The sequence below is a fragment of the Mirounga angustirostris genome, unplaced genomic scaffold, assembly GCF_029215605.1.
Source record: "Mirounga angustirostris isolate CCGP_5_RB_7025 unplaced genomic scaffold, mMirAng1.0.hap1 SCAF_4, whole genome shotgun sequence".
Lineage (NCBI taxonomy): Eukaryota > Metazoa > Chordata > Mammalia > Carnivora > Phocidae > Mirounga > Mirounga angustirostris.
In genome coordinates, this window is record NW_026991712.1 from 148,946,433 (window position 1) to 148,972,442 (window position 26,010).

The 26,010-nt window shown below is 39.2% G+C and overlaps 1 protein-coding gene across 1 annotated transcript; it reads right to left on the reverse strand.

Moving 5' to 3' along the window:
- Positions 1–644: 644 nt before the first annotated feature.
- BTF3L4 (basic transcription factor 3 like 4) lies at positions 645–24,991 on the reverse strand. The gene is made up of 6 exons (XM_045897703.3): positions 24,839–24,991; positions 21,173–21,239; positions 17,431–17,544; positions 2,754–2,955; positions 1,861–1,920; positions 645–1,100 (listed from the first exon to the last, which is right to left on the reverse strand). The coding sequence occupies exons 2-6, from the start codon at positions 21,224–21,226 to the stop codon at positions 1,054–1,056; spliced, it is 477 nt and encodes a 158-aa protein (XP_045753659.1). The 5' UTR covers positions 21,227–21,239; positions 24,839–24,991; the 3' UTR covers positions 645–1,053.
- Between the last annotated feature and the right edge of the window lie 1,019 nt (positions 24,992–26,010).

Sequence of the window (26,010 nt, forward strand, 5' to 3'; positions counted from 1 at the left end):
TCTATGGCCTATCTTTTTCTGACTCAAAAGGACACTCCTAATTTTAACCTTGCTGAAAACAGGCATTTTTGCACCTGCTATTAAGAACAGCTAGTATACAGGATAAGGCTGGCATAAAATTATTTAGCAAACACATGCTAGCTATTCCAGTTTGAAATCTACCAAACTATAGAGTCAAGGGGGAAATAAAAAGTTGAAGATGGAGCTGCTGTTCCTCAAGATGAGGGGAAAATGTCTTACCAAAAGAGGGATTAGGCACTCACTTAACTCTATATGGAGAACATCCTTCTCAGGCTAGGTAGAAGATGAGGAAGAGCATTACCAAAGGCTGACCAGGCCACTGGGAGACCAAGAGGAGAGGGAAAAAGGCATTTAGGAAGAAAGCTAGAAGAAAATCTTCTGGGTCTGACTAGGTAAGTGAATCTAAGGCAAATGCACCAAAGATACACTATCCCCTATGCCAACACAGAGCTGGTGGCAAAATATCTCAAGACATTTTAAACCCAGAGAAATGTATAAAAAATATGTTAACAAAGCAAATTAAAACCAAACTTTCAAGGGTAAAATCTCCTCAGATCTGAAATCCAAGATACTCACTTTTCATTAATTCTGTGCATTATTAGAAAAAAATTAAAAATAACAAATGTAAAGATTTGTTTTATTTTCTACTGGGGGAAGAAGGAGGATAAATAGAACTGTTTTCCAATTTGCTCTCCACTGTATACACACATACCCACATACATACATAAACATACACACACCAAAAATACCCCAACAAAAAAACAAAACAGAAAACTGAGAATCAAACACCAAAACACCCTCAAACTGCACCAATACTTCGTATTTTGACCGAAAGAATAGATCCTGGGAGGAAGTGCAAAATGCAAAATCAAATGACCGAAAAATGCTGAACAAACAGCATTATTAATATACAAAATATTTATATTACTGAACTAGTAACAGTTGATGTTCTCCATGTCTGTAAAACTTTGGAACCACATAGCTGATTTGTTAAATCTAGTCCATGCCAGCTTCCAAACTCCAGAAAAACTTTTAGTTAGCTTCATTCTTTGATGCCTCATCAAAATTTTCTACGAGATCTGGAAAAAAAAAGTAAATGAGTTAAAGATATAAAAAAAGAAAAAGAGGTAAATTAAATTCCTAACTTCTAACCCTAATAAAAACCAAATTGTGGCTATTAGAATTTGCCTAAAAACATACAGGACAAGAAACAGAAATGAACTAGTGGCATTTCACTAATAATGCTTCATTTACCTGCTTTTAAAACAGTAATCCTAAGGAAATGTTAGTCTTTTTTTTGTCTGTGCAAACTAAGGTGAACAGCATTTTCATATGTCAATCACAATTCCCACAGAAATGTTTTAACAATAACTATGCAAATTTAAAATCACAGGGATTCTAATTTAACAAATGCAGACAGCAGAGCTTTGTGTGACAATTTCTAAGTTCTTTTTTTTTTATTTTTTATTTTTAAAGATTTTATTTATGTATTTATTTGAGAGAGTGAGAGAGAGAAAGCACATGAGAGGGGGGAAGGTCAGAGGGAGAAGCAGACTCCCTGCCGAGCAGGGAGCCCGATGCGGGACTCGATCCCGGGACTCCAGGATCATGACCTGAGCCAAAGGCAGTCGCTTAACCAACTGAGCCACCCAGGCGACCCAATTTCTAAGTTCTAAATAGGAGGACTTTTATTCTTTTTCATTACATTGTATCCATATTATTGTGAATCAATTTATATTCATGAACTCACCATCAACAAAAATTAAAAGTCATTATACAATGAATTAAATGAGATAGACAGGCTGCTAAAAATCTTAGAGCTAAGGAAATGTCACTTACCTGGAACATCATCATCCTCTTCATCAATGTCTTCTGGTTTTGGTGCTTTGCTATCCAACACTACAAAACGTTTATTTTAGTATTAGTTCTTGAGAACAAAGGCCTTTACAGAACACTTATAATGTTCATTCTTTTCTCCTGTCTAAATCTTATATAGTTGTTCAGAAAAAGCCAAAGATTGTCTGATCTAATACCATATTTTTTACTTAACACTAAAATCAATAACACTTTAACTTCATTAGGTATATACTAAATATAGTTGGCAGTTTCAATGGGCAGTGAAGGTAAAATTTATTTGGAAAATGAAATAATTCTGATGAGCTGGAATAAAAAGACATTATAGTTAATTTATTCTACAAATTCCATATGCTTGAAATAAAAAATCAATATTCAAGACTTTCCATCTCTTCTGGTGTAAGAAAGTACCCAGCTATGTAGTATGGGCACTGATGTAAAAGGCTCTTTGATTTTTAGGGGTGACAAGACACATTTGAAACCAGGGCTATTGTGGAAATTCACAACTTACAGTTGCCATGCCTATAGTTCAATCAACAATATTAAACAAAAATACAGTTCTCTAATAACAATATCTTCTTCTTGTCATTAGTCAGAAGTGAATATCAAATACTGTCTGTAAAATGTGGTCTGTAGATCTCTTAGGTAGTTAACCTCTCAACTCTATTATTACCAGAATGTATCCATATATTGTATATGCTACATTGCACAGTTTTTAAAGAAACAAATTCAAAAATTTATGAAGCATATGAGCAACATTTTTAAAAGTAAAATTTACATACAAGTAAATCCTTCCAGCATAAAATGGGACACCTTTTAAATCATTAGGTTCTTTAGATTACAGTGGAGAAGGAAAGATACTAAACTGAAATACCTACCTTGCCGAGGGAACTGTTCAGCTAACTTCCTAAGACTTGTTAAGCTGTCAGCACCAAGCTGACTTAATATTCCAGGAAGCATTTCTGTGATTGGTTTGGCTTCTGCATGACCAGTAATTGCAAAGGTGTTAGCAGAAAGGGAAGCTTGGACTTTGGGATTGTTGAAATGAATAACTGTCCCATCATCTTTAATCATGTTCACCTGTATGATCATAAAAGAAAAATGTACTTCACATATTTGGTACAACTAAAACAGTATCTGTTTAAATAATAATTTAGCCAATTATTATTATTATTTATTTTTTATTTTTATTTTTTTTAACAATCCCAAGGTAGTAATTATCTAAGCTGTAGATATGGGTGGAAAAAGACCCTAGCAGCAACAAAGTAAAATGGTGTAGATGGCACAAATTACTAGGATGGTCAAGAAACAGTCATTTTATTATAGAATCTAGATTTTAAATTCAAAGACTTCTACTATGAGAAAGAAGTTCATGCCACATTTTAAAAATAATGGAATTATCAGCTAAGAACTGGCTTCTTAATGAAATTACCCATTGTCTTACCCAATTTACACTATCAAACTAAATTGGTACATTTGGTGGGTGGGGTAGCATCATACTTAGGCAGCAAGTTGTAAAGGGGTAATAGTGTATGGTAAAAAATAACCACTGAAAATCCATAAAGAACACTCAGAAATTTAACCAGATGTTACACTCCTTTGAACACTTAAGTAAATTTACAAAAATTTCAATTTGTTCTCCTCATGTCATTCTTTATAAAAGATTTTGTCAGTTCCTCTAACTCTTAAGTATAGCTTCTCAACAACCTTCAATAAGCCTTGTAAATGTCAAAGAAGCTCTCCAACCCACTTGCCTGGCCATTTGAACATGCTTTATTAATCACCTTTAAAATCATCCTCACATTCTTTTGGTAGCTTTCACCCACATGAATTGACTGTTTCAGATTTGATTTTTTTTTTAAATTTTTTTTTTAAGATTTTATTTATTTATTTGACAGAGAGCAAGAGAGGGAACACAAGCAGGGGGAATGGGAGAGGGAGAAGCAGGCTTCCCGCGGAGCAGGGAGCCCGATGCGGGGCTTGATCCCAGGACCCTGGAATCATGACCTGAGCCGAAGGCAGATGCCTAACGACTGAGCCACCCAGGTGCCCCTCAGATTTGATTTTATCCACTGCCTGAAAAGGAAGGTTAAACATGTGCTATTTAAAGTATTATTTTTCTCTCTCACTCATGCACTTTCTTATTGTGTTTTAGTAAAGCTAAATTTGCATAAGTTACATGTATAAATAATGTGATTCCACTAGTAGTTGATTCCACTGGGTAAGTTACCTTGATGGTAACATACTTATTATATAAAAAAGTTAGGAAAGTTAACTCTTGGCTACTTTAGAAGCATTTCATGATCCATCCAAAAACTGCCCTTGTCACAATCAAGCAGAGATGCTGAGTGTTCTCCATGGTCAGTGGAAGTGGGCTTTTCTTCCCAGTGATCACCACCACTGATAGCACCAGAAAGGAAGGGGAACAAAGGGGCTTCTAAATTTCAGGCAAGACCTGGAACACAGAGAAAATAAAGGCAAATCCGCTGGAAAATTGTAACTAAGATCTACAAATAATTTCCAAATTTTCTCTGACAAAAATCACTCTCTGAATTCTATACCGTTCCCTGTATCAGTATTGCAATTAAGGTTCTATTACACACATTACACACAGTAAGCATTCAATCCAGCTGTTCTAAACAAATACCATTGTGAGTTAAAAACAATTTATATTGACTTTAGAAAAAGATAAATTATACAGTTCTGAAGAGAATTATAGCTTAGGTAGAAAAGTTTAACAGTAAAGTGGCCGAAAATTTGGAAGAGGAACGACTTGAGAAGGAGGTGGCATAGTGGATATGGAATGGAATGCTGTTCTGTGTCTATCCTAGAGTCACATAATTCTAGTATGGGAAAAGAATAAAGATATGGTAGGACTCTATATTCTAAATCAAGACCATATCTCTGTAATATGTCCAGGCATGAAAAGAGTCTGAAATATTAGTATTTGAGATATTATTATTTACAAATGTTAAAGTCACAAGAGATTTGAAATCAATATTGGTCCCAAAGTCAGGCCATATATTTGTTGAACTTGGAGGTTTTCTAGTTCAAATCCCTTTTAGAGAAATAAATACTAAAGACAAGAGCTCTTGGTTAAGCAACATATCCAAGGACAAATAGTTAGTTACATGCAAAACTAGAACTTGAACATGGGTCCCCAACATTCCATTTAGTTTCCTTCCTATGATGTCATTCCCATTCTTTTTTTTTTATTTTAAGATTTTTATTTATTTATTGAGAGATATAGTGATAGAGCATGAGGAGGGGAGAGTCAGAGGGAGAAGCAGACTCCCCGCTGAGCAGGGAGCCTGATGCGGAACTCGATCCCAGGACTCCAGGATCATGACCTGAGCTGAAGGCAGTCGCTTAAACAATTGAGCCACCCAGGTGCCCTGTCATTCCCATTCTTAAAAATGTTTATTTGCCTATAAAAATTCAATTCTGTGGCCCTGTGAAAGCTTGCCAGAGAATTATTTATCTCAGAACATAGGCTAAATGGAGAATATATGGATATATATATATCCATAGATATATGGATATCCAAGATATATGAATAATATATATACAAAACAAGTAAGAAGCTAATACAGCCCCCCCCCCCCCGCACCCCCATCTTGAATTTTCCTCTGTTTAAGCTTCTTTACCAAAGGCTAAATGTTAGGTCATATTTTACAACCTGATAAAGGTCTTTGTAGTTTAAAATATGTTGAGTTTAGTGTGAAAAGCAGGATGAATCCCATCTCAGGCTGTGAAATAGATATAAATTTATAAACGGTTGTTTTAAATAGGGTTGCACAAAAGATGTAGCTTTGTGAATAGAAAGGTCCAGATAGGGGTAGAGAGTTTAGTTCATTTTAGAATAGAGAATGAAGTATTAGAAGTTAAAGGCTAGAATATTTTATTTCTAGCTACCATTCCTTCCTCTCTACTGAGCAAATAACATGGTTACATAAGGCTCCTAGATGCAAGCTATATTAGAGATTATCAAAGGATGAATTGTTGGGCTGAGCAAGATCAGTTAGACACTTCCCCCACCAAAAGAAGGGATAAGGAACATGTTAAATTCACAAAGCAAATTGTATGCATTTCATATGGAGACTTCACTTTTTCTAGTGATTTTACTGCTGTGTGGTCAATATAAGTAGATCTATATACAGTATAAAAATAAGGAGCAGACAAGGAAACAAAGACTATTAAACTAGCTACTGTACCAGCTCAGGTCCTTTTCCAATCAAACTCCTTTATATCAAAATGCTTTTTCAACTTTAACAGGTAGCTGAAGGTAAAGAATGCTACTTGTGTCATGGAGGAAGTAGCATTTTTTAGACCCCAGTCCACACCACCAGATGCCCTTGCTCTTATTTTTTGCTCAGATAATACTGACATGTTTTGTACTTATCAAAAAATATTGTCTCTCATGCCTAGAACATTTACATATGCTGTTCTCACTTTAGAAGAACCTTTTTCTGCTTCTCCATCTTGCAAATTCCCATTTATCCAAGACTTGGATCAGATGCTTCTTTGTGAAGATTTAGGATTGTTTATGCACTTTCTGCACTTCATGGATATTGCAACTATATAGAATTGTCTTGTAGTATAATTGTGTTTGCAAATCTTTGACTTTATAGAAGGTGAACACCTTCTGATCAGAGACCATGCCTTACTAGACACAGTACGCCCCCAAGTGTCCAGTACATAATAGTCACTCAAATTTGCCAAATGAATGGATACCTCAAATATAATTTATTTTAAAATCTTGGATGCTGTCAGACTTCAACTCCCCAAATGCTAAAGGGTCATCTCAAGTTTTAGAAATAGCTCCAGTAGTGCTCTTAATGAAGATGCCCAGAACCTTTTTTTTTTCTTTTTTTTTTCACCTGGCCCCCCCACACACACCGAGGACGCGAGGCAACACACGCGCCCGCCACAGCCCAACGGCCGCTGGGTAGCCCCCTCCCAGCGGCCACAAGGACCGTGGCGCAGCGCGCGGCAACCCCGGCCCCAGGGCGGGGTGGGCAGCGGGGTCTGGGGGAGAAGGGACTCCTCCTCCCCACGGATGCCCAGAACCTCCTGAGCTATATTTTAGGCTTGGCTTTTCCTACTGTTCTGACTTTTCAGAATCAGCCGGAATGCCCTACAGCATTCAGGGGCATTTTAAGTCATTCTTGGCAACAGCTAGGTGGCCCCATTATGCTGTTATCAAAACCTTACAACTCCTGCCTTCGCTGATCTCTGAGTAGGGCACATGTATTAATCACAGGAACCTTCTATTTGTAAAGCTGATGCTTGCTTTAGTCCTACACAGCAGTAAGTTTTTATGGCTCTAGGAGGCTCACCAAGTTACCACTGATTCTACAACTCTTGCTGATAACTGCCCTCTCAGTTCAGAGAGGAAGTTTAAATTCATCCATGTGATTTTTTTTGTATCCAAGTCCCCATAGGCAGGGTGGCTGCAGATCTGAGAATTGACAGTTGTCTTAAAAATCAAGTTTTACTGCTACTCCTTCCTGCATGTAGTGGCATTTATTTATCTATTTATTTTTAAAAGACTGTATTTTTAAATAATCTCCACACCCAACGTGGGGCTTGAACTCACAACCCCGAGATCAAGAGTCATGCTCTACCAACCAAGCCAGCCAGCCGCCCCTGTAATGGCATTCAAATGTTTATCAGGAAATTCATCTTTTATTGCCTTACTCCTATATCTTAATGGGGTGAAATAATAGACATTTTAAGAATAAGGCACATACAACAGACACATGAAAAAGTGCTCAATATCGCTCGGCATCAGGGAAATCCAAATCAAAACCTCAATGAGATACCACCTCACACCAGTCAGAATGGCTAAAATTAACAAGTCAGGAAATGACAGATGTTGGCGGGGATGCGGAGAAGGGGAACCCTCCTACACTGTTGGTGGGAATGCAAGCTGGTGCAGCCACTCTGGAAAACTGTATGGAGGTTCCTCAAAAAGTTGAAAATAGAGCTATCATATGATCCAGCAATTGCACTACTGGGTATTTACCCCAAAGATACAAAAGTAGGGATCCGAAGGGGTACATGCACCCCGATGTTTATAGCAGCAATGTCCACAATAGCCAAACTGTGGAAAGAGCCAAGATGTCCATCGACAGATGAATGGATACAGAAGATGTGGTATATATATACAATGGAATATTATGCAGCCATCAAAAGGAATGAGATCTTGCCATTTGCAACGACGTGGATGGAACTGGAGGGTATTATGTTGAGTGAAATAAATCAAACAGAGAAAGACATGTATCATATGATCTCACTGATATGAGGAATTCTTAATCTCAGGAAACAAACTGAGTGTTGTTGGAGTGGGGGTTGGGGTGGGAGGGATGGGGGGACTGGGTGATAGACACTGGGGAGGGTATGTGCTCTGGTAAGCGCTGTGAATTGTGCAAGACTGTTGAATCTCAGATCTGTACCTCTGAAACAAATAATGCAATATATGTTAAGGAAAAAAAAAAAGAAGAAGAAGAAGAAGAAGGTAGCGGGAGGGGAAGAATGAAGCGGGGGAAATCGGAGGGGTAGACGAACCATGAGAGACGATGGACTCTGAAAAACAAACAGGGTTCTAGAGGGGAGGGGGGTGGGAGGATGGGTTAGCCTGGTGGTGGGTATTGAGGAGGGCACATTCTGCATGGAGCACTGGGTGTTGTGCACAAACAATGAATCATGGAACACTTCATCTAAAACTAATGTTGTAATGTATGGGGATTAACATAAGAATAAAAAAATGAAAAAAAAAAAAAGAATAAGGCACATAGGGGCGTTTGGGTGGCTCAGATGGTTAAGCATCTGCCTTCAGCTTGGGTCACGATCCCAGGGTTCTGGGATTGAGCCCTGCATCGGGTTCCTTGCTTGGTGGGGAGCCTGCTTCTCCCTCTCCCTCTACTGTTCCCCCTGCTTGTGCTCTCTTGCTCTGCCAAATAAATAAATAAAATCTTAAAAAAAAAAAAAAAAGAATAAGGCACACAAGGGACGCCTGGGTGGCTCAGTCAGTTAAGTGGCTGCCTTCGGCTCAGGTCATGATCCCTGGATCCTGGGTTCGAGTCCCGCATGGGGCTCCTTGCTCAGCAGGGAGCCTGCTTCTCCCTCTGCTTGTGCTCTCTCTCTCTCCCATGCGCATGCACTCTCTCTCCCTAGCAAATAAAAATAAATAAAATCTATAAAAAAAAGAATAAGGCACACAAGCATCTGCAGTTTTGTGAGGCTAACGGACTGTAAAAGTTTGAAGATTCTGGCCTTGGCGCATACTTCCATAGGTATCTTTCACATTCAGTCCTTCTAAGCTCAGCACCTGCTTATTTCTGAAGGCTAGTATGAACATAACCTATCATTGTTGATATGAGCTAAAGCTAACAGCTGTCATTAAACTGTGATAATGCTAGGATCATTTTCTCTTATGCTCTGGAGGCAAGAGTCTGATGAGATGGATTCTCCACAGCTATGCTTGTAGATAGTATAAAATGGCACAACCTTTTTGAAAAGCAATTTGGCAACATGGACGAAGAATTCTAAAATGTTCATGCTCATTCAGCCAGTTAACTGTATTTCCAAGAATCTCTCTGAAGGAAGTCAGAGATAAAGATATGTATTATGTATATTGAAATCAAACGTGATTCTTTTATTATCAAAGCAGTATTATAAATTAAGAAATGTTAAATTATGGTATATCCATTTATTGGAATATATGTAGACATCTACACTGATGATTAAGAAGGGTTTTTTTTTTTTTCAAGATTTTTATTTATTTGAGAGAGAGAGAATGAGAGAGCGCGAGTACATGAGAGGGGGGAGGGTCAGAGGGAAGGGAGCCTGATGCAGGACTCGATCCAGGGACTTCAGGATCATGACCTGAGCCGAAGGCAGTCGCTTAACCAACTGAGCCACCCAGGCGCCCCGAGAAGGGTTTTTTTTTTTAAGATTCATTTATTTTAGAGACACAGAGAGAGAGCGAGAGAGCATGAGCAAGAGGGGCAGAGGGAGAGGGAGAGAGAATCCCAGACTTCACACTGAACGTGGAGACCCACATGGGGCTCGATCTCATGACACTGAGATCATGACCTGAGCCAAAACCAAGAGTTGGACATTTAACCGAATGCACCACCCAGGTGCTCCAAGAAGAGTTTTTTAGGGCGCCTGGGTGGCTCAGTCATTAAGTGTCTGCCTTTGGCTCAGGTCATGATCCCGGGGTCCTGGGATCGAGCCCTGTGTTGGGCTCCCTGCTCCGTGGGAGGCCTGCTTCTCCCTCTCCCATTCCCCCTGCTTGTGTTCCTTCTCTCACTGTATCTCTCTCTGTCAAATAAATACATAAAATCTTAAAAAAAAAAAAGAGTTTTTTAATGATATGAAACAATTTTTTTTTTTTTAAGGTTTTTATTTATTTGACAGAGAGAAAGACAGCCAGAGAGGGAACACAAGCAAGGGGAGTGGGAGAGGGCGCCTGGGTGGCTCAGTTGGTTAAGCGACTGCCTTCGGCTCAGGTCATGATCCTGGAGACCTGGGATCGAGTCCCACATCGGGCTCCCTGCTCGGCAGGGAGTCTGCTTCTCCCTCTGACCCTCCTCCCTCTCATGCTCTCTGTCTCTCTCTCTGTCTCAAATAAATAAATAAATAAAATCTTAAAAAAAAAAAAAAAGGGGGGGAGTGGGAGAGGGAGAAGCAGGCTTCCCATGGAGCAGGGAGCCTGATGCGGGGCTCGACCCCAGGACCCTGGGATCATGACCTGAGCCGAAGGCAGACGCTTAACGACTGAGCCACCCAGGCGCCCCATGAAACAATTTTTATAATATAATGCTATTTGGGGAAAAAAAAATTCCAAATTGTGCAACTAGCTATAATCTCAAACATGTTAAAAATACATGCATATAAAGATGGGAAAGAAATACAAAACTAAAAGTAGTTATTTTTGGGTAATGGGGATTATGATCAAATGTTAGTATCGTCTTCATATCTTCTGTATACCCATACCTTCCTACAATAACTATATATTTTAAGGATATTTGTTTATTTGAGAGAGACTGCAGGTACATGAGCGGGGAAGGAGCAGAGGGGGACAGGAAGGGAGAAAGAAAGAATCTCAAGCAGACTCTGCACTGAGTGTTAAGCCCAACATGGGCTTTGATCCCACCACCCTGAGATCATGACCTGAGCTGAAACCAAGAGTCAGATGCTCAACCAACTGAGCCACCCAGGCACCCCTACAATGACAAAATATTTTTATATTGGAGGGGGGAAGCTATTTTACAAACAGAAAATGTTCATCAACAGATGAATGGATAAATGTGGTATTATCCATACAATGGGAAATTATTCAGCTGTAAAAGGAGTGAAGTTCTGATACATGCTAAAACATGGATGAACCTTGAAAACATTATGCTAAGTGAAGTAAGCTAGACACAGAAGGACAAATATTGCATTACACGATATATCTACAACAGGCAAATCCACAGAGACAAAAAGTAGGTTATAGGCTATCAGGGGTTGGGGAAGAGGGGATGGAAAGTTATTGCCTAATGGATATAGAGTTTTGGTTTGGGATGATAAAAAATTTTGGAAATAGGGGCACCTGGGTGTCTCAGTCAGTTAAGCGTCTGCCTTTGGCTCAGGTCATGATCCCTAGGATCGAGCCCATCATCAGGCTCTCTGTTCAGCAGGGAGCCTGCTTCTCCCTCCCCCTCTGCCTGCCAGTCCCCGTTTGTGCTCTCTCTGTCAAATAAATACATAAAATCTTAAAAGAATTAAAAAAAAAAGAAAAATTTTGGAAATACATAATGGTTGTGGTTACATAACATTGTGAATATAATACCATTGAACTGTACTTAAAAATGGTTAAAATGGCAAATTTTACGTTACATATATTTACCACAATAAAAAAAATAGTAAAAAATAAAACAAAAACCCAAAAAGCGGGGATCTTAAAGTAAGGCTGCTATGGAATAAGGTGAATGGGACATGGTGTTTCCCTTTTACTCCCCTGTACTCAGAGCTGTCCACCCACTGGCACCTGAGGCTCTGGATGAAGAAGGAATTGTGGTTAAGGGTCAACCAAGGTCCTCCTGGTATAAGTGGTTCAGGAAAAGTAAGAACCAGGAAGAAGAAAATATAAACAGTAATATTTATGTGTACAATTACAATATTTACATTCTCAGCCCTAAGTGTTTTCCTGAGCTCCAGCATCCTATGGCTAACTTTTTTTTTTTATAAGTAATCTCTATGCCCAACATGGGGCTTGAACTCACAATCCTGACATCGAGAGTTTCATGCTCCACTGAATGAGCCAGCCAGGCACCCCAATGACTAACTTCTTGAGAACAATTCCATCTCAAATAATCAGTATCCCTTAAGAACTTAATAGGCTCCAAACAAACTCATCATGGGAGTCAGCATGCTACAGACTATAAATGAATAAACACGGTCCCTGCTATCAAGACTCTTACAATCTGAAAAAAAGACTAATTGTTAATAAGTAACCATTATATCCCACAATATGAGGTTGTCATTAATAAATGTATTATGGCAGAGCAATTTAAGCTAAGGGCAGTGGAAGTACAGAGAAAGGGTTGATTAATTAATTAGGCCTGGAAATAAAGGAAAAGTTTCAATAGAGGCAGAATTATATCCTAGTTACAACAGAAGATGTCCTCTGAATATAAAACTCTATGAAGCAACTAGGCCATCCGGATCAGAGATTCAGATATTTGATGACATTTACTACCAAATAAATCTGATAAAATCAATCATTTCTGGGAAATGGAACAGATCCCATTGTTGACAGATTTATGTTATCAGGTAAAAACAGGTGACAGCATAGTCACTATATTCAACTAGATTACCAAATAAGCTCACCCAAATACCTTCAAATGTCATAGAATATAAAACATTTTTAGAAACTTAGTTCTGGATTATAAATCTCTTGGTATCTGCCTAGGAATGACCTCCTAAAACCTAGGCTTTTGTATGAAACAGTCTCTGACACTCCCATATCCCTACTTTTTGACAGCGTTGGATTTCTCTGTCTTTGGTAACATGTGAAAGAAATCTATGATTAATTTATTACACCAAATCAACAAACTAATGAATACATAAAAGAACAGAGAAGCTTGACTTAATCAAAACAGACCTTCAGTTTTTAAAGTTTCTAAAGAGGATATAAATTAAGCTTTGGGAGGGAGAAAAAAATCACCAATACCAACAGCTTAGAAAGTAAGATTAGAACTTTTCTTGGCAGAAGTACATTCCGTGAATTTTTGGAAGCCACCACTAATCTCCCTGTTCCCCACCCACCAAACTGAGTACTTTCTACTTGTTTGATGTTTTGAAGGTCTAAGTACGGAAAACATTGTAATACTATTTTTTGTTTTACAACAATGGCAATGGTGTCTTCTCTTTTTGAAAATTTTTATCTGCTTTTCTTAAATTCCTGAAAAACAGAAAGATAGTACGTTCCTTAAACATCAGGACTTTTTTTTTTTTTAAGTAAACTCCATACCCAATGTGGGGCTCGAACTCATAACCCAAGATCAAGAGTCCCCTGCTCTACTGATGGAGCCAGCCAGGTGCCCCAGAGTTCAGCACTTTGAAACAAGTTTCAAACATTCCAAATAAAAAATAACAAAATTATAATTAATATGTTTCTTCTATTCTAAGATATATTTTTTCACATCTTAGTTCTGAAAACTTCTGTACATATGTTTTCATGTTTACATTTAATGCAGTAGTTTCTTTTCTCCTTCCAAAGAGCTGTTTTTAAACCAACTGTGTGTCATTTTCTTTAAAAAATTTTTGAAAAAAACTCTACTTTAAACTTAGTAACACAAACATAATGTTTGAGGCAAGCCAGGTTATATATAGTATACTAGATATTCCTACACAAAATCTGCAAAGTGTTACATAAAGTACAAATATCTTAGAGCTCTCAAAAAAACAATTTTAGAAAGAGGGAAAGAAGGAAAAAAGTAAAACTTCCCATCTTAGCTTCAAATATTCAGAAATTTTACAGCTGTTACCTTGCATTGTTAATTATCTTTATGTATATTTTCTCTGTATAGTCTGTGAGGGCTGGAAGACATCACCCAGGGTTGGGTGCAATGAGAGTGTGTATGTGCTTATTATGTAGCACTAATTTCTTTCCTTTTTTTTTTTTTTTTAAGATTTATTTATTGGGGGGGGGGGGAGGAGCAGGGGGAGGGGCAAGCAGACTCCTCACTGAGCATGATCCCAGGACTCTGAGATCACGATCCAGGGGCCGAAGTCAGACGTTTAACCGACTGGGCCATCCAGGCGCCCCTGTAGCATTAATTTTCTGTGCAATGTTTTGGAGCTATGACTCCTCAAAAAGTTAGAACTGCCATCAGTAGTAGCAACAAAAAGGAATTCACATCACAGTTTAATAAATGCTGTAATAAAAGTAAATACAGGGCATTATGAAGGCATATAGGAAAGGCATCTGACCTTTCTTTACACAAATGTGTGTGCTACCAGGAAGGCTTCTGGGAGAAATAATGCCTGCATTAAGACCTGAAAAAAGAGAAACATCAGTGTCCTCGGAAATACTTACAGGGATTTTTTTTATATGTAATAGTGTAACTAATGCATTCTGCATGGTAGGTGTTCAATAATACAAGGTATAAGGCAGATTCTTTCTTTCTTTGGTGGGGTGTTGAGGGATAAGGGGGGGAGCAGGAGGAGAGGAAAAGGTCAAGAGAGGATATAAGAAAGTGCAACTGAAAAGACCAAAAGCAGGATAAACTGATGAACAGAATGAACTCTGGTTTTAACACTCAGAATCCAGCACTTACTAGCTAAGTGATCTTGGGCAGGTACCTAATTCTGTCTCAGCTTTCTTCTCTGTAACCAGTAACAACAATTGACTCAAAGAGAGTTATCCCCCTGAAATGGGATAATACATATTTGTCTCTTATCTAATTAGTTTCCCTACTAGACTGTAAGCTCCAAAGGACAGAGACTGTGAATAATAACATATAAACTACTATCTAGCAAGTCCTTGGCAAAATGCTTGGCACACAGTAGATGTCCACTAAGTGTTGACTATCATTACTTTATTAGAACAATTTTAACTACAAAAATATCTTCACCTCAGCACTGCATTGTTAACACGTTTGGCTGTATTCTGAAAAGATCAAAGACTGTTAACTGATTGGTTTCTTTATTTTATTATAAAACATTTATAAAATTAATGCTATCTGACCACAAAAAGTTTTATTAATTATAAGAACCATAAAGTGTCCCAAATCTGAACAAAAACATTTAGAAAAACATGCCCTTGGAGATATTACATAGTTAAATCTATACTTCAAGGAGGTATAAATAGAATCTTTTCCTCTCTCTAAAGGGTGTTTTTCAACCAAGGGTGACTTTGTCCCCTAGGGGGCATGTGACAAAGTCTGAGGACATTTTGGTTGTCATAACTGGGCGGGGGGGTAAGTGGGGCTAGTGGGTAGAGGTCAGGGAAGCTGCTTAAACATCCTATAATACACAGGACAGTTCCCACAATAAAGAACTAGCTGGTTCAAAATGTCCATAGTGCTGAGGTGGCAGGGCGGTGGGGGGGTGGGGGGAGGGGGCAGTCAGAGAGAGAAATGTATGCAAAGATAGAAGATTGCCAGAACAGGGGCGCCTGGGTGGCTCAGATGGTTAAGCGTCTGCCTTCGGCTCAAGTCATGATCCCAGGGTCCTGGGATCAAGCCCCACATCGGGCTCCTGGCTCAGCGGGGAGCCTGCTTCTCCTTCTCCCTCTGCCTCTCTCCCTGCTCATGCTCTCTCTCTGTATCTCTGTGTCTCAAACGAATGAATAAAAAAAAAAAAAAAAAAAAAAGAAGAAGATTGCCAGAACACTTATAAGTTGTTTAGGTTTAACATTATCAGAGTTATTGTCCATTATTGCTACTTTTTTTTTTAAACCAAGCTTTGGATTTTTTAAGTTTTTTTATTTTTTATTTGACAGAGAGAGAGTACAAGCAGGGGGAGAGGCAGGCAGGGGGAGAGGCAGGCAGAGGGAGAGGGAGTCGGAGAAGCAGGCTCCCCGCTGAGCAGGGAGCCCGATGCCAGGCTCGATCTCAGGACCCTGGGATCATGACCTGAGCCGAAGGCAGACACTTAACCGTCTGAGCCACCCAGACGCCCCAAAGCTTTGGATTTTTTAAAGAGAGGTTTAGATTTTTTCCCCTCATATATACTCCAGATAAAGAAAATGATCTCTCTGAGAATTATTTTAGGTCAATAAAAATATATAAAAGCTTTCAATAGCTCAAAAGAAAAAAATGCATATAAAATGTTTAATTTCAAGACTTGCAAATGAAGTTCTAATCTTTTTTTTTTTTTTTTAAGATTTTATTTGAGAGAGAGAGAGAGAGAGCACACATGAGAGGGGGGAGGGTCAGAGGGAGAAGCAGACTCCCTGCTGAGCAGGGAGCCCGATGCGGGACTCGATCCCAGGACTCTAGGATCATGACCTGAGCTGAAGGCAGTCGCTTAACCAACTGAGCCACCCAGGCGCCCTGAAGTTCTAACCTTTATCAGAGTAAGAATGCACAGGCACATCAAGCTAAAAGGAAGAAAAGATACATGTGTCTTACATTTTCTATTTTATCAGTATAATAATTTTGAAAGTACAAAGCAGATTAAAATGATATGTTAATATTTATTCATATATGCACAGTAGAAGGAACATATGGCCATTTCACTGCCTTTTCTTTGGTACTCTGCTATTTATTAGTGATCCTTGCCTTCACATTATTTCTGATCTGTTTTATAGCACATATGCATTAATAATCTGTTAAAAATCGTGAGGTGGTACCACACATAATAATGATATTAAATACAATTTAACTTAAACATTCAATTTAATTTATAGTAGTGAAAATTTAAACATTGGTTACTATTAGAAATGGAATTATTAGGTAGAAGTGAATCTAGATGGTAACAGATCATAAATAGCTGATGTTATCATTTTTCTTGAGTATCTTTTGAAATAACATCAGTCTTTGGCTTCATATTTGAGAAAAGCAGTATCACCAAAATATAATAAGATGATTTAAAAAATTTAACCAATAATTTCTGGAAAAGGTCTAATAAGAAAACCAATCCAAGTAAAGCTATTGCTAGAGCTTCTTGGCTGAGGTAATAAAGAGATACTGCTGAGTAGAAAGGGGAAAAAAAATCCACCTTATTTGATGAAATCTTGGAGTTTCTTTATTTCTATGTTATTAGAAAAAAATATCTTATTTTGCATGAAAATTCAAGAGCAGTTCCATAATTTTGTCACATATGCCAAATACTTTGAGTCAGAAAAGTATGATGAATTCCTTATGTCAACTAAAACATTTTTTTACAATCATCCATTTCTATACAATAAGCAAATTCAACAACTAGTCCTTCAAAGACACCTGACTGACAATATCTGATTCTTTTAAGCTGATATTTTACATTTGAAAAGTGTAATTATTTGTGAATGTGCTATTTGTCCACATAATTTAACAATTTATAAAATGATCATACCTCTTCAATACCAGCTATATTATTCACAGCCAGTTTTTTTAGAGAACTCTGAAGTTTTTTGTCATCAGCCGTAGCTGTTCTATGTACCACCTTCTTCTTTCTGCGAGCTGTACCCTGAAAAATAACCAAACAGAAGTGTTAGGATGCCTAGCATCTGGCAACTGCAGTCATATGCCTTCCTATTCACAATACTCTAATTAAAAACCACATAAGAAATCGCTGACTTAATAGTAATGACTAAGAAGACTGCTCAGAGTTGTGATTGTCAGCCTAACCCAGATTTCTGAAGGCCAGTTCTAGTCAGTTCTTATTTTTTCCAATATTCATTTATCATTTCAATATATTATATTTTAAAACTTTTCTAATAAAAAAAAATTGTGTTTTATAACAACTTCCAAACATTACAAGGAATGCTTTTTACAATACCTACCAATCCCTGACAATAAAGTTAAATCTAAAGATATTCTGAAACATTGAAGATTCTGACATAATTAAGAATCAAATGCCTACAGCTGAGTGTTCTACATTCCTAGAATCTAGGAATGAAAAAAATCAAGTTCTTAGTTCAAGGAGCATACATTATAGCGGGATGGAAAAGTCAATAAATATATACACAAATTAGATCCTTTCAAATGGGATAAGGGTATTAAGGGAAAAAAACCCAACACAGTACTAAGAGTATTTATTAGGTGGGGGCAGAGCACTACTTTATTAGAATGTTCAGGGAAGGCCCTCTGAAGAGGTGACATTATGAGCTGAGACCCATAGGAAGATCTAGGGGAAGAGTGATCCAAGCAGAATGAAACAAGAGTGAACCTATTGTTTCTACAGAAAGAAAGCAGGTCAGTCATGGTTTTGGCAGAGTGAACAAAGCGGAAGGAGGAGGAAAATGCAATCAGAAAGATAGGCAAGGGCCAAATCACGTAGCCTAGAATGCCATGGGCAGGAGTTGGATTTTATTCTAGCTGCAATACAAAGGTTTAAGCATGGGAATGATTTGATCTCATTTATGATTTTTACAGATGACTGACATTGCTGTGGAAAATGAACTATAATGAGATCAATCAGGAAGCTACTGCAGTAGTCTTGATGAGAGGAAGAGTTCTGGCAGTGGAGATGGTGAGAGCTTAGACTGTCAGAAGAATCAACATGCTGATGGACTGGACGTGGGAAATGAGGAAAAAAGGAATCTAGAATGATGCTTAGACAATTATACTATTCACTGAGATAGAAATAGCTCATTTCTAAATGGTTACTTTGAAACTCTAAATATATATTTCCACTGAAAAACTATTTAAAATAATGGATTAAATTCCTGGGCCAATTAAAAAAATATAACCTAAAGCAGAAATAAAACATTACCAAAAGAAGCCTAAGTCTTGAGGGCTAAATCTTTCTGAGACCTGGCAGGAGGAAAGGAAGAGAGGTTTCCATCTCTGGGTAATTCTTGCAGTACTCAGGGAATCAGCTTTATAGAGAGTAGGTATGGGCTTCAGTGTCAGCAATGCTGGTGGGAGTGGAAGAGACTTCTGTGAGTAGCAGAAGTTGTGACAAAATCCAGTTGCTGAAGGATGGATTAGGGGTGACTACTTTCATAGATGGTCATTTATCTGTGAAGTGTTCCTGACTCAGGGATAGCTCAACTGCTTACTGTATGCCTCAAATGAAATGATCCTCAGGTACCTCAAATTCAACATGTCTAAAAGCTTATCAGTCCATCAAACTATTCTTCCTATATTTCCTAAGTTTTATAGCTGGTGGTACCGCCATATACCTAGTCTTTAAAACCAGAAATCTGGGGGTCATCCTAGACTCTTATTTTTCCTTTTCGTATGAGTTATGTCATTCCAACTCCTAAATTTGTGTTCCATATACTTCAGCAGCAGCCTCTCAATTGTTCTCCTCTATGCCAAACTTCCATTTCATTCCATTTCCCATGTTGCCAGCACCTACTTTTCTAAAATGACTGTTCTTAAAATCCTCCAATAGTTGCCCCTTGCCTATAGGATAAAATCCTATACTCCTTAGTATGGCATATACAACCTCAAATTACCTGGTTGTTTCATCTCCTACCATTCTTTATCCATTACATAGTCTAAACTCTTAACTGTACCAAACTAAAGCAAGCCATTCCGTTAAGCACCATGCTATCACAGCATGCCTTAGCATGTGTAAGAATGATGATCCCCTTTTCACTCTACCCACTTACCCTCACCTTTCTACCTATTGATAAATTCGTTTGTTCTCCAAATCTCAGCTCAGTAATGACTTCCTTGCTCTCCTAGGCAAGAGCACCTTATACTTCATTTTAACATTTACTATTCTGAAGTGTAACTGTGAGCATGTCTCTCTTCCAAGCTAAGCTGTGTCAAGAGAAGAAAATCTTGGGCGCCTGGATGGCTCAGTTGGTTAAGTGACTGCCTTCGGCTCAGGTCATGATCCTGGAGTCCCGGGATCGAGTCCCGCATCGGGCTCCCTGCTTGGCGGGGAGTCTGCTTCTCCCTCTGACCCTCCTCCCTCTCATGCTCTCTGTCTCTCATGCTCTCTCTCTCTCAAATAAATAAATAAATAAATAAATAAATAAATCTTTAAAAAAAAAGAGAGAGAAGAAAATCTTGACTAGTTATCTACTATGTGCTTGGCACATAGTAGGTGCACAGTAAACTAGTTAAATGAATGAATGAATTTAAACCACCTGGTTTAAAATATGTAATAGTGATGTGCTGAATCAAGCTCTTCCAGGTGTATTCTATGGTTCCTGAATATCCCTAGTTTTTGCTTCGGTATATTACATTACACTTGATGCTACAATGTAACCACTTTGCTTACATGAATGTGTTAATATGACTCCAGAGTCCTATAACTGTATCGCTATGGAAGGAGAAAGTATGAGTCACTTCTTCCCTTCCCCTTCTATCTCCATCCCTAGGAGCTATGGTTACCATCAAAGTAAATGAAAAGGAGAGCTGCTACACAGTATCCTACCTACTCCCTTCCCAGGTCTGAGCTGAGTACTATTCTCACTTTTCCCTTTACATAGATTGTACTGGGCAGAGATAAAGGCAGAGTATTCTCCTTGAGCTGGGGGCTAGAGCTGCAGGGAATCAAAGATTCTCAGAATGAGCTCTTCCTTAGGCTTCAAAGTACATGGAATAAGAATGTTTGTACACATATTGACCAACATAGAAGAATAGGCAGGAATTTGGGAGGAAAACCTAGCAATGAACAAAACGTACAATCAGCTTGAGCATTTCCAGTTAAACCTAATAAACCTAACTGTAGAAGTAGGTGTATCCAGTCAAGATGAGGTAAACTCAACATCTGGGATGCCCTGCAAATGAGGGCATAACAGCTATCATTTATTAAGTATCTACTCTGTGCCAGACACCATGTTAGACGTTTTATAAGTATTACTCTAATCCTCAGAAGCATCTTATGCAGGATTATTTCTATTTTGCAGATGGGAAGATGGAAGCCTAACAAGGTCAGATAACTTGTTCATGTCACATAACTACCAGATGTTAAGAGGATTCAAACAAAGGTGGCTATTTCCATTGCACCACCAGACAAAGAAGTTTTCTAGTTACCTATTTTAAATCTAGACAAGTTATTTTCAAATTGAAATGTGGTTTGATCTTGATTATTGAAAAGATTTTAGATTTTCAATGACCACAAATCCAAAATACTACTACTGTCTGGTAATAATACATTCTCCTCTCAATTTTTCTTATGCCACACTCACCTTGCCCCCTATCCGGACCTGAGCCTGAAGTTTGGCTAACTTTTCTTGATTCATGCTGTTGGTAAATCTAGGGGGGAAAAATAGATTTGTTAAAGTTACCGTTTACCAAAATAAAATATCTGTTTATGCAACAGTACCTTCTGGTTCACTAGGCTTGCAATATTCATCACCACCATGATCATATTAATACCATCTATATATTCTTAATAAATATTAATAACTTGTTCTAGCTTCATAAACCAGATATTGAGAACCAAAATTAAGTGTAAGACCACAAGGGAGTCAAATATACAAACAGAAAATAGAATGGGACTCAAAGTTACCTATTTGAAGATCCCTCCTTAAAAACAAAATTCACGGGGCACCTGGGTGGCTCAGTCAGTTAAGCATCTGCCTTCAGCTCAGGTCAAGATCCCAGGGTCCTGGGATCGAGGCCCACGTCAGGCTTCCTGCTCAGCGGGAAACCTGCTTCTCCCTCTCCCTTTGCCCCTCTCCCATGCTCATGCTCTCTCTCAAATAAATGAATAAAATCTTAAAAAAAAAAAAGACACCAAAAAAACAAACAAAAAACCCACATCAAAATTCAGTTCTTTGGCATTCAGTAAAAGCTACCCAATTAGAAAATCTCTAGACAAGCCAGTTTTTTCCCCCCGGAGATTTTTACAGCACAGAGCAGTTACCAAATGTTATTAACACAACCTTTAAGTAGACTTTTTTCTCCCAAATCATAAATGAACATATATAACCTTGTAAACATAAATAGAACCCCCCCCGCAAAAAAAAGCTGGACAAAGAAGAAATTCAACAATAGGCTCTCTAGCTGTCAAGATATGAGGTAGTCATATCTTCTATTCAAGGTCAGATGGTATGTTAGTAACAGGAAAAGAGAGCCAGATTTTCAGATATTCAGCATTGTAGCAGCCCTTTCCACAGAGTTCATTCAATATCTTGCACTGATATAGTATGTCACACTTGTCAAGATATTCTTGCATACATGGTAAAATGCTTCACTGCACAATTTGATAAAAACATCTCTGCTACATTAATTCTAAATTTTTGTGTGTGTTTGGTGGGGGGGGGAAGAGATTCTTAAAAGTAAGCTTTTTAAGGTGAATTTTGATTTTGAAAATTTTAAGAAAACTGTAAAGTCATAAATCCTAATCCGATCAGTGATATTCCTACCAAAGAAAAAAGTTCTTACGTTTATAATGGGTTGTAACATTCCACACTATATAAACAAATAAAAGCCAAGGTTAAGGGGCATCTGGGTGACTCAGCTGGTTAAGCATCTGCCTTCAGCTCAGGTTGTGACCCCAGAGTCCCTGGATTGAGCCCTGCATTGGGCTCCCTGCTCAGCGGGGAGTCTGCTTCTCCCTTGTTCATGCTCTCTCTCTCTCAAATATATAAAATTCTTTAAAAATAATAATAAACCAAGTCTTCTTTTACTTGTTCTGTGGACCAACAGACCATTACTAAGATATGAGGGAATAAAAGCTGTTAACTAAACTTTTATGACCAATTCTCTAACCTCTTTATAATTATCATTCACATGAAAAAGATAACAACTTTGAGAGATGAAAGAGAATCAAAGATTATATAAGTACTAACTATTCTGTATTTTGACACTGTACTTTAGCACTAACGCATATATATATGTTTCAAGGCTAAAGTCCAGTTCCCAAATAACATTCAGAATTTATGATTCCTCAATCTTTGCCCAGCACTGTATCAAAATGCTCAGCAGCTAAAAACATTCCTTTACAGGAGGAATACAAAGGCAGAAGGCTTAGGTGTGTACCAATCTCAACTCAGGCATAGACTTAAATTTGCTGATGCAAATCCCAATGTCTATACTCAATATCCACAGAAAAGGATCAATATTCACTTTTCCCAAAGGAATATGGCCATGAAAGTATAGCGAACTAACAAGAACCTAACATTTTTTTTTACAAAAAAAGGGGCTAAGTGAAAATATTAGAACTAGACACAGGGTAAACCTTCGGGAACTCTTCTACATTTTGAAGTAACAATCCCAAGAGAAGAGATGGAAGACAAGAGATTGAAGTCAAGATGAAGAGCCTTGACTTGTTCGAAACAAAAGCAAAACCAAAATTAACTCTTTATATCAATGTGTAGATGAAAGAACAGATTCCATTCCATGTAATCAGTACAACAGAAAACTTGTTCCCAAGAATTATCTCAGAGAAAAAGCATTTTAGGGAGGTTATAAACTCGGGGGTGGGGGTGGGGGGAGAGGAAGAAAGGTGGTCCTTTGGCTACTAACAGGTTGGGGTGTGTGGAATTGAAGTAGTAAAGAGGACTGGACTCAGTCTATGAGAGATGAGCTGCCAAGCTCGAATCTGGACTAGACCTCAAAGATCACCTGATTTAATTCCCTATTCCTCAATAACCTTTACTTCATTGTACCCATTATTTCTGTTTTGTATGTGAGGCCATCTCAAATACCTGCAAGCAACAGCAGGGTATAAATAAATTATAAACAAATAAAATAGTTCACCTCCCTCCTAATTTAATAAATTTGGAAATGAGGGTCCAAAAGTGAGAAGTAACTTCCTAAGAACATAAATTACTGAATTCTTCCTTGGGGATCCTAGGATCGCTTAGTCCTTTACTCAAGGACTCAAGAAAGATGTAAATAATGAGGTTATAATCAGTATTTATTGAGTGCCTAAGTTCCAAGCATTACGGTAGGCACTTTCACCATGTTTACATATCATGTTTACACACAGATAAAATAATTTCAACCTTTAGTCCCAACTTTTTATTATGTGGCATTTCTCTAAGAGAGGCACAAGTTTTGGAATCAGAAGGATCAAGGTTCTACCGCTTAGGACTTCAGAAAGGTATTTTACTTTCTGAACTTGTGTTCCTTCTGTATTAGAAAAGGTTTATCACCACACAACTCATACGGTTGTTTTTAAGGGTTAAAGGTTAAGTTATCAAGTACAGGGTATGGCTCACAGTAGATACTCAAAAACTGGTAACTATTGTTACCACTCCCGAGGGGACAGCTATGGTGTAAGTGAAAGAACGTGGGAACGGAAGTTGAAACCGCCATTCACTAGCTGTGTAACAGGGTGCCCGTCGGTCAATTTCCTGACAGCCTACTATGCATCAGGCAGTGTGATGGGGCTATCGAGATGGTCAAGGCAATTTCTCAGGGAGGGAAGCAGAATTGTAAACAAATACTGCCATTACGAGGTGAAGAGAGCTGCAACAGAATTCAGTCCCAAGCGCTTCGGGCCGGGGGCTGCTAACCTCAGTTTCCCTATCTGTAGAGTGGGAAGATCAAATGAGATGACAACAGATAGGCTGTTGTCAGAGCATTGTTGTTGTGAATAAAGTAGGGTAACAGGAGAGAGGCGGGAGACCACCCGCCTCCTGGGACTGAATCTGGGCGGCAATAGCGCGGGCCTCCGCTGGCCCCCACAGGGAGCGGTGGTGCTGGGGACCTTCCCTCAGGTGCCGACCCCCAGCTGCGCCGCCGGTAACCGACAAGCCAAACCAGCCGCCTCCGCCCCCACTCGGCGCGCCACAGCGGAAGTGGCAGCCCGAGTGGTTGGCGGGTGTCGGAAGAAGAGGGCGGGGGGAGACCGTGCGCAGCGGCCTATGGCCGTGGAGTGGCGGGACCGCCGGGGGTCTCACCTGAAGCAGGGAGGGTCCTCCAACAACAGCACGCGGCAAGAGCAAGATGGCTGCCTCAGTCGAGACAGAGAAAGACGACGGCAGCAGCGGCGGCGGGAGCGGGGCCCACGTGACACAACCGGCTCCGCCTCTCTCTCTCTCACCAGAGCAGCCTATCCCGGGGAAGGCATATACGAACTACAAAACCCAGCCTGCTCTGCGCCTCCCAATAGAAATGCAACAGGCGCAGGTGGCCGCATTGCATTCTGGAGCTTGCAGTCTCCCGAGAATTCCATTGTGTCTGTGCCTACAAATTTGTAGGGATCCTAATAAAAAAGAGGTGTGTATTTTTGTTTGGTTGTGTACTTTTGTCGCGTGTCTTTCACTAAGCATTAACTCTGCACTGTCGGGCTCAACTAGTGCGGACTCATTAGTATGGAGACTCAACTAGTCTCCACTCAGAGAGAGGAGACGGGAAATTTTGACCCGTTATGTTGTTTAAGGAAAAAAAATTGAGAAAGAAATATTCAACCCACAAAGTTTAAAAACAACAAGGCAAGTAGATTTAACCAGAAGAAGCTTTACGCTTTAAATGCCTGCAGTGACTTTTGTCCTAGTTCCCTGAAGAGCTAGGTCAGTTTTGCAGTAAGAGATCCGAAGTTTGGTTTTCTCGGAGCTTGCATCAATTGGTTGCATCATCCCTGAGTGGAAGAACTGCTGCTGCAAGGAAAAATAAGGTCCAGCGTTGCTTCTCCAGCAGGAAGAGGGCATTCTTGTATGGCTCGAAACCATGCACTGCAGAACAGTTTTGCCAGGTCTCCCCGTGGCCCCGGCAGGAATTTAAGAATGAAATCTGGTTGTCTAGTCTTTTTTTATTTGCGGGGCAAGAAAGGGGAGGCCAATGGCAACGCGCCCATTGTTGGGAGCCGCTTACTTCACCAATCAATAATTGGCGTTGTGAATATTAAGTGCAGCGGTTCTTGGGGGGAGGGGCTCGCTTGCAGGCCGAAGCAACCAGCAACGGTTCTCCGGAGGCCTCTCCCCACCCCCTACCCCCGCTATCTCATCCACCTTTTCCATCTCGGTCTTCCGATTGAACACCCAGAATGAAGGGAAGCAGCTCGCGCTGGAGAGCAATTCCCCTCACCCTTCTACGTGATCTGCACCTTTAAACTTACTCCATCTCAAACCGG

Bases quoted from the DNA above. Each gene is read 5' to 3' on its own strand.
- BTF3L4 (XM_045897703.3), bottom strand. From the start codon at position 21,226: ATGAATCAAGAAAAGTTAGCCAAACTTCAGGCTCAGGTCCGGATAGGG. The intron at 1,921-2,753 runs GTAGGTATTTCA...AACGTTTTGTAG, and splicing joins TGAACAGTTCCCTCGGCAAG to TGTTGGATAGCAAAGCACCA. The intron at 1,101-1,860 runs GTAAGTGACATT...TTTTTTTTCCAG, and splicing joins AGAGGATGATGATGTTCCAG to ATCTCGTAGAAAATTTTGAT.